Genomic DNA, 15,055 nt, shown 5'->3' with positions numbered 1-15,055 from the left:
GACACCTGTGAAATGCATCCTCTGTTCGTGTGCAGATGACCGTGAACAGCATGTCGGCGTTCTTCATGCCTCCTGACGACCTGCAGCTGGATGAGCTCACCAACGCGACCCTGATGAAACTGGAGCAGTTCAGAGACCGCACATCTACTGGTCAGTTATATATAATCATGTATAAACGTGCTGCATGTCAACTCTCTGATGGGCATATTTTTGCATTCCTCAGTCTTTGTTTGCACCTGGTCATTTTCTAAGTTAGTTGGATTTTGGTTTTCCTGTTTATTTTCTTTGATTGTTACTTGAGATTGGTTTTTAATGTTTTTTTTGTTTTTGTTTTTGTTTTTTTTTACAATTACACAATTAACGTTAGCTCATTTGACTATACTCAGCATGGCTCTATGAGACTTAAGTACTTTGTTTGATAACAAAACTTTTTTTTTATTAATCTTGTGGCTACAATTTGTTAAGTTCATTACCTTTTTTGTAGGTCTAATGTATGTGATAGAAACACAGAAGATTCTCGACCTGAAGGTGAACTTGATGGCCTCCTACGTCATCATTCCACAGACTGGCTTTTACAATGGCAACCAGAACATCCTATTGTTGGATCTTGGTCATTTTCAGGTCAGAATTTGTGGTTTCCCTGAAGATACACTGAAAAGAAAATGGTCAAGAAAAAGGATTTTTTGTTTTTCAGCAGCTTCATTTGTAGGTTTTAGAGTTAAAATTGAAAACTGTTTAAAAACCTTGGCATTGTTGTCTTTTCAGATGTCCAGTCAAAGCAGGAAGCATTTACCTCAACTGTCAGTTTGCTCCAGCAACATTGAAGACATCATGTCCAGAGCATATGACAGCTTTGATATACAGCTTAGTAGCCTGCAGTTCCTTTATAGCAAACCAGGTAAAAACACCTGAGCATGCCCGATCATGCGTAAAGATACTTGACTGGGATTCTGTAGAAATTGATTGTTCTTATAATCTGGGACCTCAAACATTGTCAATACATTTTACAGCACAAAACAATTTTGACATTTGTATTGAGATAACACCTTTAAGGTGTCACTCTTGTTGCCCTGTTAGCCAAAATATGTCTTAACCAAGAAAATAATACATTGACATCAGAAGATATTGAAGATGCTTGGTACATAAACGTACACACACATTGCTCCAGCAAGAATGTGTGTGTGAAATGAATACAAATGTAAAAAATTATATATGTTTAATAGATGGTGACTGGAAAAAGGCCCGTAAGCAGAAACAGTCACTGCTCCACATCCTAGAGCCAGTGGATCTAAAAATGGATTTCAGCAGGGCGATGGTTGTCACGGACTCCCGCATGGCAAAGTAAGTTTTTACAGCAAAGTTTTATCAGTCAGCTGAGTAAAGTACTAATTAAACACAGGGACATTCCCCAATGTTATTCTTTTATTTATTTTGTTCATTAAATTTTAATGATTAAAGATTTTTAGGCAGAAGTTTCGTGTGTGCATCTTTGTGTTTTAATGTTTGCGTATGTGCTCCAGGTATAAGATGTTCGGAGAGCTTCCTCTGCTCTCTCTGCGTATTTCGGATGTTAAGCTACGAAGTGTTCTGGAGCTGGTAGAAAGTATCCCACTACCTGAGAGCAGACCTGCTGCACGCAGCACTGGTCCATCCTCCACCCCTAAGGTAAGAACAGCATGACTTTCCCTATATGGCCCTGTCCACATATGTGGATTGGATGAATTAGCGAAAGAAAATAACAAAAAACTGTCTTGGTCAAACTCTAGGGAGAAAAGGAAATTGTTACTGCAGTTCCTACACCTTTATATAAATACATTTTTGTTGTAAGTCTATTAGTAGAAATAATAGAATGAAGAACTAAAAGACATGAAAGATGAATATCAACTGATGAAGGCTATCTACTTTAATAACAGCACTGTCATATTTTAAAAGTATCAGCGAGTTAATAGGTTGGTGATCAGCTTGGCTCATGTTTTGCTGTTATTTCCTCCTCAGCCAAAGCAGTTCACACCCCAACTCACTCCCAGAAGACATCTGAACTTAGCTGACCAGCGCTCCTCACTAATTTTTGAGTCATGTGAAACCATCAGCATCACGTCTTTGGGTGACACAGATCTTCATGCTGCATCAAACGCAGTCATTGCACTTTAATACCTTATAACAGTCTGCATGTCTACCTACAGTATGACAGGTGGATCAATGTGTGTGTTTTTGTGGTTTTTCACCCCTTCAGGGTCAGAGGAAGATTTGTTCTATGACGCTCCCAGCTCTCCCATCGGTGAGCGAGAATTCTTCCCAGACAATCCCATGCCGCTGCGCTATGCAGACTTAAACAAAAGGAAGAGTCTGGTCAAGGAAGACGCTCAGAAGAATATGACTGACTTCATCATGAAGTTTGAGATCAGTGAGGTACAGTGAGAGTTTCTTCAACTCTTATGTTGTGGCCATTTTGAATGTCCAACAATTTGATTTACTTTATTTGGTGGATTGGATCCCTTTGTTGCTTAAAATCTAGTGGTATATCCAATTGAATGTTTTTTCCAAGTATGTACACGTCAAGTACAGATCAGAATAAATTCTGATATTGATTATAACTCCCAGGTTTCAATTTGGTATCTGAACAGTTCTACATATATATATATATATATATATATATATATATATATATATATTTATTGTTACAGCCACAACTGCAATAATTGTATTCACTCAGTAAACCTGTGTATTGATGTGAAAGTTTCTGTTTGACTCTCATTTTCCCTTTTTTCTTATTTTACCTCAAAGGCCACTCTTGATACGTATTTTTATTTATTATTATTTATTACTTTTATTCCTCTTCCTCTCCCTACTTCTGTGACCTCATTTACGTGATTGTAATATGCTTTTCCCTCTTTCCGCTCTTATTCTCTTTCTTTATTTCCTTTTTGTTCAACTAGTTTTCTGTTCAGTTGTGCCGCCTTTCTGGGGGTCAGGAGGTCACAGTGCTACATTTGGACATAGATGGTCTGGGCACTGAGCTGAAACTGCGAACATTTGACATGACATCAAATACATTCCTTCGAGAGATCTGCCTCAAGTGTCCTGAATATATGGGTGAGAAGAAGACTTTTTAAAATTCAAAATTGTGTATAAATGTTAGTGATTACATTCTAATAAGCATTTTTCAATGCATGTCTGGTGAGTTTTGGCTGCAGTGGTTACTCCTGAAGTTTTCATTTATTTCCTCCTTGTGCAGATTCTGAAGATAAGCAGGTTCAGCTGATAACCACTCTGGACAACACAGAGGTTGACTTGCTCACCCTGGAGTATATCAAAGTACGATTTATATATTTGAGGCTTTTGTCAGTACCCTGAATGATTAGTTTCCAAATGCTAATTCTGGATTGCATGTGTTATATCTAGGCTGATAAGACTGGTCCTGAGTTCAAGTCCCAACACAACAATACAGAGCAGCTCATCAAGGTGAGGGAAATGTTAATTGACTTTCCTCTGTGTTATTCTTGTCTGCTGTGTTTGAATAGTTACGAAATGTGTGTCATATTTATGCAGGTTTCACGCTTAACTAATCCATGCTGGAACTGGAGGATAATGCTAATAATATGTTTTAAATCAAGCTCATCTTTTCGTTCTGAACTCTTATCTAATCATTAATAATTACTGCAAAACAACAGAATTTGTTGCAGAAAGCAAATATGACATTGTATTTCCCATCAGGTGACCTTTTCGTCCCTCGATCTTCATCTACATACGGAGGCTCTCCTTAACACCATGAACTTCCTCAACAACCTTCTGCCTCCATCCACTAAGAAGGAGGGCGGGCAGGAAGAGCTCCCCACGATCCCTGAGGAAGATGAGGTAGAGGGAGAGAGGGAGGGAGAGAAGAAGGAGGAAGCAACTATAACCAGGAAAAAAAGTAAGTGATTCTGATGAAACCTTTCAGAGCTTAATTCAATTTCACATTCCAAAGCCATTTGTCTTCTGCAGTTGCCTTAACTATCTGTCTGTAATTACCTTTTCTTTCTTGCTACATCTTTTTTTCCCCCCACAGGTACAAGGAGTAAAAAGTTTGCAGATGTGGTGAATCTCCATATCAGAGCTGATATGCGATGTCTGAAAGTTTTCATCAGAGGACAGAACACCAGGATCTCTGAGATTAGCATTGAGGGTATGGAAGTGTTGTGACATGTTCCTCTCTGTGAGCCAGAAGAAGCACATGACAGTGGTTTTATGAGGCAACCTCTCTGATCTGCTTAAGTGTGTCACTTTCTCAACCCTCCAGGTTTGGTTTCTGAGGTTCTAATGAGGAAGAAGGAGATGGAGGTTCTGGCCAACCTGAAGAACATTGTGATCCTAGATTGTGACAAAGATGCCTTTTACAAGAAGGTACAATCAGTTTTCTGCAAAAAACATTGACTCTACATTATATTGATTTAGCTCATATGAAATACTGGTCTTTTCTTAACCATTTGTTTTTGTTCTAATAAGTTTCATATTCTATGCCTTGAAGACCATATTTATATTTTACTCCTGTTTTTTCTGGCCCCTACATATGTAGACCACTCTCTTTCCCCCTTTCCACTATAAGTAAATTGACCAAATGAATGTCCATGAACAAAAATATAGCTGTCAGGTTAATTCTGCAATGTTGTTTCTCATCACTTAGGCTGTGTCTATAGCAGATGAGGAAGTATTTGCCTTCCGCATGGTGAACTATACGGATGCGACAGAAGGGGACGCCTATCTGGACATGTCTAAAGTGGACACCTCAGTCACACTGACTGTGGGATGCATCCAGGTCATCTTCCTCAACAAGTTTGTCTCTTCCATATTGGTAAGAATCACATGTCTGGACATGTTTTATCATTAAGTTCACATGTGAAAGATACTCGTGGTAATTAATATGATGTTTTTAATAAGGTAAATAATATAATATACAAAGTTATTATTTTGTATTATTTTTTCAATGATACCAATATATTTTTTTTCTTCTTGTTCCCATGATTTTTCTATATTTCAACTCCAACTCCTATTAATTTTTCCCTACACTCTTGTTGTTTTTCATTCTTTCTCTGTCTCAGGCATTCATCAATAACTTCCAGGAGGCCAAAGAGGCCCTGGCAGAGGTGACAGTCCATGCTGCAGAGAAGGCAGCATCGGGTGTGAAGGAGCTGGCAGAGCGAAGCACTCGAATCGCTCTGAATGTTCACTTCAATGCGCCTGTCATCTTCCTCCCCCAGTCCTCCTCTTCCTCCAATGTCATTGTAGCTGACCTCGGTCGGCTGTCTGTCAAAAACCATTTTTCCAAGCAGCCATTTAAAAGTGATGCTAAGATCCCCCCTGTTGTGGATATAATGACCGTGAGACTGACTGACCTCAAGATGTACAGGTCAGAGGGCAGTTATTTTTAGGACTTGATTAGGATTTACAGTAATATGATTATCTCATAACTTCTGTAATGACTGTTATGTTGTTGTTGTTGTTGTTGTTGTTGTTGTTGTTGGTTCCAGGGCCACATACATAAATGAAGGGTTTCAGGGAGAGACCCAACTGCTGATGCCAGTCAGCCTGGACTTGAAAATACAGAGGAACCTTTCATCCAACTGGTACCACAGCATACCTGACATAGAGATCACTGCTCACCTAAAGCCCATGAGTGTAAGTAGTTCCATATGGTAGAATGAGAAATAGAGAGTAAAAGTTATATTTTCATCTGTGCATTTCACATCATTCCATCTGTTTTGGTTGGAAATTTGATAAATGATTTTTATTTGATGAATAATTCACATATTTGCAGATGAGGCTTCATTATGATTATATTAGCATTGTACATTTAGTTTTTCTTGCATCCTTCTGTTTGTGTTTTCTGACCCCAAGAGTAGGGCGAGGTAACAGTGAGAGTCTTATCGAGAATGGTTGTGTCATATCCTGTGTCTCCTCCCAATAGCTGATTCTCAGTCAGGATGACATGATAGTGGTCCTAAGGACTCTGAGCGAGAACCTGTCAGAGAAGTCTGATGCTGTTCAACCTCCCACTTCTCCACCCACCACTGACCACTCCTCCGACTCTGTCTCCAACAAAGGGTCGCAGAGCTCTGGAACCACTGGACCACCCAGCAGTAAGGAGTTGTGCTTGTGCTTGTTTGTGTTTGTGTGCTCAAAGCAGCTCTAAAATGAAGTTTCCACACAGTCCACAGGATCATGAAATAGGACAGGAATATTTTTGAACCATTGTATCCAAAACATTACATTTTTAAACCTGTTCTCTGTGGTTCAACAATTTTGTTGCAGGCAACACTGTGGTGACAGCTGCTGTTGTGGAGACCCAGAAGAACAGCAAGTTGAAGAACACACTCAAATTAGACTTTAAGTTTGATTCCATGACGCTGGTGGTGTACAGCCCTAATGGGAATGCGGTAATGAGAGAACCCACACAGTAATAGATACAATCATTTAAGCACATGAGATAACTTCCTTGTACAAAACAAGACATGACCATCATTTTATGAGATGTGTGTCTAACACAGACTCTCTATGACGTTTTTTAGTTACAGCTGTTGGACTCGCATGATGAGCAGCTGAAGCTGGCAGAATTTACTCTGGGCACCATCTCCACTTCCCTCCAAATGTTCTCTGATAGCTCCATGAAAGCCTCAGTCCGACTCGCTGCCTGCCTACTTGATGACAAGAGACCCAATATCAAGATGGTTACCCCAAGGTACAAAACACACAACTCGCTCTACTCTTAAGGTCCAAGTTTGGGCTTGTGTCTACATCTTGCAAATTACATGTAATTTTTCTGAATTGTAATATTTAACAGAACAGTGTTTTCAACAAGAGGAACTTTTGTTTCTCTGTTGCTCCACTGATCAGCACAGTGTTAGAGGAGGTGATGACATTGGGTTCACCACTTATTTTTCCACTAACAGCACTTTGATGTTCTCTCCCAGGATGATGGCAATGCGTCCAGGTGCAGAACAGAACATGATGGTGGAGGTGAACTACCGTCAAGGCCGTGAAGGCACCACGTTGGATACAGTGGTGCAGGACGTGTACTTGTGTGCCAGCATGGAGTTCCTGCTCACTGTGGCAGATATCTTTCTCAATGCCACCCAGCAGGGTTTTGCTCAAGTGCCCCAACACAAGAGCAGCACTGGAGCGGGAGATAAAAAGAACATTAACGCCTCCGTCACATCTAAAGAGTCCAGTGAGTTTTAACTGTAACAGTATTGATTCAGTTAGGTTTTGTTTGTTTGTTTGTTTTTTATCTGCAAATTGTCTTAATCAGACACAGTGCAGAAATAATTTTTCTGTTGTTTTTTTTACTTATTCATTTTAAAATCTTTTTGTGTCTATGGTAGTGTAATGAATTTATAATTTGAGTTGTATCTTTAAATTATAAATGTGAGGAGGGTTATTGAAGAATTAGATTAATAATTTGCACCCTTTTCTCATACGACCTGAAATGATATTTTCTTCCGATCAGCTGCTCCTCCAGCCATGGTGTCAAAGACGGAGATGAATGTTGTGGTGCGAAACCCGGAGATTGTGTTTGTGGCTGACCTGACGCGCGCTGACGCCCCGGCCCTGGTGATGACCACGCAGTGTGAACTACTAATGAAAAGTGGTGCAGAGGGATCAAATATGACTGCTGTAATCAATGACCTCAAGGTTTGTATTATGATTGTCAATCAAAACTTATTCTTTATGTTTAATTATAAAGCACTTGGTAACCTGATTTGACTAATATAAACACGTTTGTTGGGTTTATGGTTGTTATTGTAGGTAGTGGCTTGTCCCTTCTTAATAGAAAAGAGGAAGAACAACGTGACCACAGTGCTGCAGCCGTGTCAGGTGTTCTTTCAGAGTACTCAGACCCCGACCACCCCTCAGGCTATGGAGGTCTCCATCAATGCTCTCACACTGAAGGTTGGTGTTCTGCTATTAATATTACACGTTCTGAATCCAGGAATAAAGTCAGTGAAATGAGAGATTAGTTTGTTTCATTTAGATATTTTTTTTTATTGATTGTATTGAAGGTGAGTTGATCCATTCTTCTATCCGTGCGTTCATTCATCCATGATCATTTTAATTAATAGGAAGTGTGAAACTTTTGAGAGTGGCATAGAACTCTTAGAATTGTTCCAAGGCAAAGAAAATTCACAATGTGATGAAATGTGCATAGAAATTTACCTTTGAACCATGAATTTGGTCTAAAACTGTTTTCCGTCTGCTGTCTTACTCTCTGCTCAGGTATCTCCAATCATCATCAACACAGTAATCACCATCCAGTCGGCTCTGACTCCCACAGCGGAAACCCCCGAGGAGCTGGATATTCCTGTTTCCGTTGACCTGTGGGAGAAACGGAGCTGGAAGGAACTCAAACTCTGGTTCCTAGAGGAGGAGGGTGATGAGGACACAAGGTCACTGGCCCCACTGATACCACAGGGCGAGTCGTTACAGGTATTTAGCTATATTGTGTCTCAACTGATAATACTTATCAAATGTTATAATATAGTTAGCTTTTATTTGGTCCCTTTTTATATCACAAACCCTTGATCTCTTTTACGGTTGTATTTTATCCTATACATAGAATAAAATATATTGCCGTATTATGTATAAGAACAGCGTTTTTCATTTCATTGGATCTCCATCCCTACAGGTGACCATCAAATCAATCTGTCTCACTCTGGAAGCGGGCGTGGGACATCGCACTGTCCCCATGCTTCTGGTCAAGTCCTCCTTCCTTGGAGATGTCACAAACTGGTCCACACTCATTAACTTACACAGCGAGCTCAACCTGGAGGTAATGCACACAAGTATAGACCTGTATTCATGATGATTTACTCCCCAATCATGGTCCGAAACTGCAAAATATTATCCCGTGCTTCTGGTAATGTTTATTCTTTAAAATGGGATGTATTTCATGTTATCTTTTCCTGCTGTACTTTCATTGTGTCCTTGTCTTGTGTTTTGCCTTTAGGTTCACTATTACAATGAGGTGATGGGAGTGTGGGAACCGCTGCTGGAGCCCCTAGAAGATGAGTCAGGAGACGGATTCAGATCATGGAGACTTGAACTGAAGGTACTGAGATATACACACATGCGCACACACACACACACACACACACACACACCTGCACACACAGTGTTTCTAAGTCTTTTTACTGTCCTTGAACCAGATGAAGAAGAAGCCAACGAAATTCACATTGTCAGATGAAGTGGATTACAATGTCCCAGACTATAAGACAGTCATCACCATCAGCAGTAAAGACCAGCTCAACATCACACTCTCCAAATTTGGTCTGGCAATGCTTAGTAACCTGGGCACGGTAAGAAAGGGGCTCATTTTGGACAGAAAGTCTCACGATGAGCGGCCATCCGTGATGTTCATGCTCTTGCCTCTCTTCAGGCGTTTGCTGAGGCTGCCAAACAGACAGCCGAGTGCTTCCAGAAGGATGGAGCTCCGTTTGTGGTGAAAAACCGCCTGGGCCTGCCGGTGTCCGTCCGCTACAGTGAGATGTTTTGTCCCATCGGCCAGCAGAGCGCAAACTGCACTGTGGAGCTGGAGGATGGGGAAACCCTCGGGATGGACTATTCAACCACAACAGACTCCGACCAGTTCTCAGCCATGATCTCCTTGAGTGGAAAGGACTACTACATACAGCCTAGTAAGAAGGGAACCAATCATACTGTATAAGAACATGCTAAAGTCTATCGTTAATTGTTGTAGTATAACCAAATACACATCAACTGCAAACACTGTTTAGTTACAGTACACTCAGTTATTCTCTCTCAAAAAGTGTTAGGATGCAGATTTACGCAGTTTCAATTAGGTGGAACCTCAAATTTTTAATGAAATTTTGTATCTTCTCTTCTCTGACAAATACGCAATCCATTCCCCATCTCTTTACTCTGTTTCTTGTTGGTTTTTATGTTGCGTAAGAAAAATTTCCCCCAAAAAAGAAAAAACTACTTGCATATGAAGCAGTCTTTATTTCTCTTTCCTCTCCAGCTCCAGTGGGCCACACCTCAGCCAGTGTGATCCCCCTGATTAAAGTGGGCAGAGGGATGTACAGTGTAATGCACAATGACTCCGGAGTCACTCGCTTCCTGGTCTGTCAAATTTACTCTGTGGAGGGCAGCAAGTACATAAAGATCCGGTCTCCTTTCCAGGTAATTTAATGATTATCATATACACCTTTCTAATTTAAATAATTAATTCCATTTTAACTGTAAAAATGTCGTTGGTTGTAATAGTATAATTTAGCCTCTTCTTTCAAAATCCCCTACTGGTTCTGTCGTTGACTTCTCCTTTAGGATCATTAAATGTTTATCAGTGTCAATTGGCAAGGCGGTTCCTATAAAAGACTCTGTTACTGTTTATCAAAACATGCTGTGCCTTCCATATTACACAGAAATCAATCATGTTCTTTTCATTGTAAATTATAATGAGCAGCAGTCACAAGATGTGTTTTTTATGTTTTAAAATGTGCTAGGATTGCAGATTAAATTGAAATACAAGAAAGTAAATCTATAAAGCTGATTTTGTTTTTCTCTACTTTCATGCAGATTATCAATCATTTCACAATACCATTCAAAGTTTTTGAAGGATCTACATGTCTGGGTACTGCTTTCCCTACAGAAGAGTTCTGTGTGCCTCTGGACTCGTATAGGTGAGGGTAAACACATGAACTAGCCTGAACACTGATGCACACATCAATACACTCCCTTTGTTCTTCGTTTCCTTTTTTTCCCTTGTCTATCCAATCACACTGAGTACACACTCCTTCCACCACATCTGCCCCGCTCAGGTCTGAGCTGAGCCTTCAGCCGATAACAGAGGACGATGCTGGCGATCAGTTTGAATGCTCAGAGGGCTTCAGTTACGAAGACGTCAGCCACGAGCAGCCTGAGTCACGCCTCCAGCAGACCTGCCGTCGCTGTGGAAACCAGGACGGTGTGATGATGATCAACATTGTTCCATTTAAGGATGCAGTGACATTCAAACACAACGGAGGTATTGGGGAGAACTTCGATGTGCCCTTTGTGCTTCACCTGTGGCCTTCCATCCTACTGCGCAACCTGCTGCCTTACCCCATCGCCTACGACCTAAAGGTAGGATCTGACTGGTAATCACAAAAGAAAACTAAATTGTAGATGTAAGACCATTGAGGTGGGGCTTGCGTCTTTCAACCTAATGCAAAATACAACTTGTGCATTCTTGATATTTAATAGTATAAAAATCCAATGACACAGACCACTCAATCGATTAAGTTGGTTAAAGGATACTGATCATTTCTCAGCCTCCATATTTACTTTATGTTGATCTTCTGCCTTACATTTTCAGCAACAAAGCTGGTAAATACAGTGCATTTCAGATGATACCTGTCAGAGCATGGATGTTTAAGCCTTGTTGACTTCAGCAACAAATAGTTTGTGCAGCAATAATGTCACTTTTTTATTTAAGAGTTGATTTTCATGCAAATCTAGCATCAGCTGAAAGCAGTGGCTGCCTGGTAGATTTACAGTTATTTCGAAATAACAACTAAGTTTGGGAAATGGTCAACAGTATTGTTTGTGCAATTTGCTGGTAAAACATGCAAATGTGTCACTTGGTAGAAATGTAGTAGATATTACTCTGAGTCACCATGAATTCAAATGTCACAAAACACATTTTTAAAAATCATGATTAATGCTTTAGATTTACTGTTGTACTCAGTGACCCACTCTGCCTGCTGCCCAACAGGACAGTGGAGTCTCTCCTCCTGAGGCCACTCTGGACCCAGGCCACTCTGCCCAGCTTCACACCGCTGTCATCAACCAGTCAAGACTCGGTCTACGTCTACTCAACTACTTGGCTCAGGATTGGTCTGCTGAGTACAGGTCCGACTTAAATCACTAAATTACTTTCTGATCATTACTGTGTTCTTTCTTTCTACATATTGTGAACACTGTAAATTATAAGAGGGGTCATAGTTCCTTCACAGTTAGTTTTTTAATATCCTCATTGTACAGAGCACAGATATGAAATCACCACTCTGTGTTTACCTCCTGCGATAACATTTCCTAACTATATGAACTTTCCCGTCATACAGTCTCCAGAGTGACCAGGAAGAGATCACCTTCATCGTGTTCCAGTCTCTACGAGAGGATGACGAGGATTATGGTGAAGGGACAGAGAGGACAAGGGCTGAGTTAGACATAGCAGTGCATGTTAAATATGACCTGGGAGAGACGTTGATTGCTATCCACTCACCGTATTGGATGGTGAATAACACGGGCAGGTTACTACAGTACAAAGCTGATGATATCCACCGTAAACACCCCCTGGATTACGACATGCCCCTGCTCTTCTCATTCAAGCCTCGGTACTTCCTGAAAAACAATAAGGTAAGGGGAAGTGATGTTTTACCTCAAGTCTAAATTATTTGAAATTAACTTGAGAGAAGCAATTGGTCATGGTATAACCGGTCACTTTTACAACACATTTTCCAGCTGCCTATATACCTATTGTTTTCTTAAACAAATTGTCCTTAACGCATTAAACTGTCTCTGGCTTAATTGATTAATAAACTTGCTTATTGTTTTCTATTTTTACGAGGACCAGTATGACCACAATGATTCAAAATTATGCTACTTTATGTGCTGATACCTTATAAACCCTTGAGAACTAAAATAAACCCTGACATTGTACCTGGAGTTGCTCTCTTTAATTTGATTAATCGCCTACCAAAATAAATAAATAAATATATATATTATTATCAGGGTATTACAAGTCATAAGTCATGACTGGAAAATTATCTCTGGCATCACAGTAATATTCCCAACTAAACTCTTTAATAAGTATTAGAATATAAATAATCCTTTTGAAATAGTATGCCCAGCTGCAGAGAAACACTGGATCTTGAGTCAAACCCTGTCATCATTATTCAGTCGGTATTTCTTTGCTTGTACACTGGAATATGGTGGTTTGCATACAGTACATAATACATGACTCCTGTAATTTCTTACTGTGCATGACTGTGATGTAATTCTTTTCATCCTTCAGGTCCGCCTTATGATTTCAGACAGTGAAGCCTCTGATGATTTCTCCCTGGATACAGTCGGTAGCCATGGAGATGTGAAATGTAAAGGCAGATACAAAGATTACCTGGTAAGATTGTGAGAGACATTGACATTCAGATATTATCTCTTTTGGACTTGCTGTCCCATAGTTTTCATCCTCAGAGCAATTGGATGTAATTTTGATTGACATTTGTATGTAACTAAGACAAGTTGTGTGTTACTGAGGAAGTCCATGATTGTCATGTTTTGTATCTGTGTGATGTCTATCTGACCTCAGGTTGGTGTGAAGATCGATGCGAGCAGTTTCAGTCTGACGCGCATCGTGACCTTTGTGCCCTTTTACATGCTGGTCAACAGAACCAAGCACAGTGTCTTCATATGTGAGGAGGGGCAGGACAACTGGTCTGAGGCACAACCAGAACAGGTCTGAGCAAAACCAATTATTTCTAGTATGTGTTTCTTTGCATATGTATTTGTTTTGAATACTGTAGCTTTTCTTTTTATACAGCCCAGTGAATTAAAGTGGACTGAAATACTATATAATGTCACTGTCATTGTAGCTGCAGTGCAATTGTATTGTTGTATATTAGTTCTTATAATGTTAAACATTTTAAATTATTTTTCACCTTCATATTATGTTACTGATTATAGATGTTCAGGATAACATTTGCTAGAGTTGATAGCAAAATAGTAACAAACTTTTCTGGGAGTTGGCTTCATAAAATACTGATTGACTTACTGTGCAACATTTTGAGAAGAAGCCCTTTTCAAATTATTTAAGGTTTTGTTTTATTCTACATTTAGTCAGCGATTCCTTTCTGGCCTGAAGCCAAGAGGCTAAAGATCAAAGTAGAAGGGTGTTTGTCGCCTCCTCGGACTATTGACTTCACACGACCAGAGAACTGTCTACTGCTCCATCTGGACAACTCTGTAAGTAGAGAGAGACACACGCACACACACACACACACACACACACACACACACACACACACACAAACACAAACACAAACACACACACTAATTTTTTTCAGGATTTAGTTGATGAAAGACTTTGTTTCCATTTGTGATAGTTAATGTTGATGTATGTCTTGTCCTTTTAAAATCTGCTCACATTGACATGACATAGAGAAAAAATTCAGTATATTGCTTCCTGTTCCGCAGGTGGGTGGGATCATTGTAGATGTGAACCTATCAGATCACTCGGCCACAATCAGATTCTCAGAGTACCACGATGGCGCGGCCCCCTTCCTCATCATCAACCACACCAAAGACCAAACTCTCAAGATTCATCAGAGGTGAGAGAACAGAGGGTGGGCAGTAAGGAGGAAATGAGTCGACAATAATAAACACTGCCACTTGGTGTCAGTGCTTAATAATTAGTTGAGAGGATGTAGTTTGCATATAGACTCAGACTGAGAAGGGCAGGACCGAGTGGTTGACCGAGTGGCAATATGGTGAGGACATACATCATACCCTGAGCAACAAGACCCCACTTAGTCTCCCAGGCCAGCAGGCTGGACTATTGGCTGCATGACGTTCACCCACTGTCTTTCCTCATATTATCTGTCTTCACTATCAAATAAAAGCCCAAAATGCCCCAAAAAATAGATTTAAAAAAGGATTTGTTAATTTGCTGAGGATGGATTTTTTTTCATATATTTAATTTTAGTTAAGCTTAATTTAGAATATGGTTGTGTTTGCTTTAACTTTCCCTTCCAAGTGTTAGTTGAAAACATTAATTGCAAAATATTTCCTCCTCTTTTATATCATGATATTACATTTACAGAAATGTGGACATTTCTTTAAATGTGCCTTTAAAGTGCTCCGTGGTTCATGTGAATTGTGTTGTGAATGTGTCCCACTCACCTTAAGATGAAAAAGTCAAAAATCAAATTTGGATGTTTTGCTATTTGTGCCATGCCTGTTCATTCAATTTCTTTTGAAATTTTGATTTGTTTTCTGCTCATGTCTTATTTCCCAGTAGTTTTTC

At 39.9% G+C, this 15,055-nt stretch overlaps 1 protein-coding gene across 3 annotated transcripts in view; it reads left to right on the top strand.

Moving 5' to 3' along the window:
- vps13a (vacuolar protein sorting 13 homolog A) overlaps nt 1-15,055 on the top strand; it is a 35,542-nt gene that overhangs the window by 8,281 nt on the left and 12,206 nt on the right. For all 3 annotated transcript variants that reach the window (XM_035639217.2, XM_035639215.2, XM_035639218.2), the window contains exons 19-54: nt 36-150; nt 485-621; nt 766-898; nt 1,224-1,341; nt 1,521-1,665; nt 1,996-2,104; nt 2,234-2,409; nt 2,937-3,093; nt 3,236-3,315; nt 3,403-3,462; nt 3,715-3,913; nt 4,049-4,165; nt 4,280-4,383; nt 4,664-4,831; nt 5,079-5,386; nt 5,508-5,655; nt 5,945-6,116; nt 6,289-6,413; nt 6,546-6,715; nt 6,948-7,204; nt 7,484-7,668; nt 7,783-7,926; nt 8,251-8,460; nt 8,660-8,803; nt 8,981-9,082; nt 9,180-9,329; nt 9,410-9,668; nt 10,013-10,173; nt 10,570-10,673; nt 10,812-11,115; nt 11,747-11,883; nt 12,096-12,390; nt 13,049-13,153; nt 13,343-13,489; nt 13,870-13,995; nt 14,227-14,360. In XM_035639217.2, coding sequence (XP_035495110.1) covers nt 36-150; nt 485-621; nt 766-898; nt 1,224-1,341; nt 1,521-1,665; nt 1,996-2,104; nt 2,234-2,409; nt 2,937-3,093; nt 3,236-3,315; nt 3,403-3,462; nt 3,715-3,913; nt 4,049-4,165; nt 4,280-4,383; nt 4,664-4,831; nt 5,079-5,386; nt 5,508-5,655; nt 5,945-6,116; nt 6,289-6,413; nt 6,546-6,715; nt 6,948-7,204; nt 7,484-7,668; nt 7,783-7,926; nt 8,251-8,460; nt 8,660-8,803; nt 8,981-9,082; nt 9,180-9,329; nt 9,410-9,668; nt 10,013-10,173; nt 10,570-10,673; nt 10,812-11,115; nt 11,747-11,883; nt 12,096-12,390; nt 13,049-13,153; nt 13,343-13,489; nt 13,870-13,995; nt 14,227-14,360 — 5,705 coding nt within the window. The remainder of the gene's footprint in view (nt 1-35; nt 151-484; nt 622-765; nt 899-1,223; nt 1,342-1,520; nt 1,666-1,995; nt 2,105-2,233; nt 2,410-2,936; nt 3,094-3,235; nt 3,316-3,402; nt 3,463-3,714; nt 3,914-4,048; nt 4,166-4,279; nt 4,384-4,663; nt 4,832-5,078; nt 5,387-5,507; nt 5,656-5,944; nt 6,117-6,288; nt 6,414-6,545; nt 6,716-6,947; nt 7,205-7,483; nt 7,669-7,782; nt 7,927-8,250; nt 8,461-8,659; nt 8,804-8,980; nt 9,083-9,179; nt 9,330-9,409; nt 9,669-10,012; nt 10,174-10,569; nt 10,674-10,811; nt 11,116-11,746; nt 11,884-12,095; nt 12,391-13,048; nt 13,154-13,342; nt 13,490-13,869; nt 13,996-14,226; nt 14,361-15,055) is intronic.

This window comes from Scophthalmus maximus, chromosome 19 (assembly GCF_022379125.1).
Source record: "Scophthalmus maximus strain ysfricsl-2021 chromosome 19, ASM2237912v1, whole genome shotgun sequence".
NCBI lineage: Eukaryota > Metazoa > Chordata > Actinopteri > Pleuronectiformes > Scophthalmidae > Scophthalmus > Scophthalmus maximus.
The sequence above is the reverse complement of the archived record's forward strand: the minus strand, read 5'-3'. Positions and strand labels throughout refer to the sequence as shown.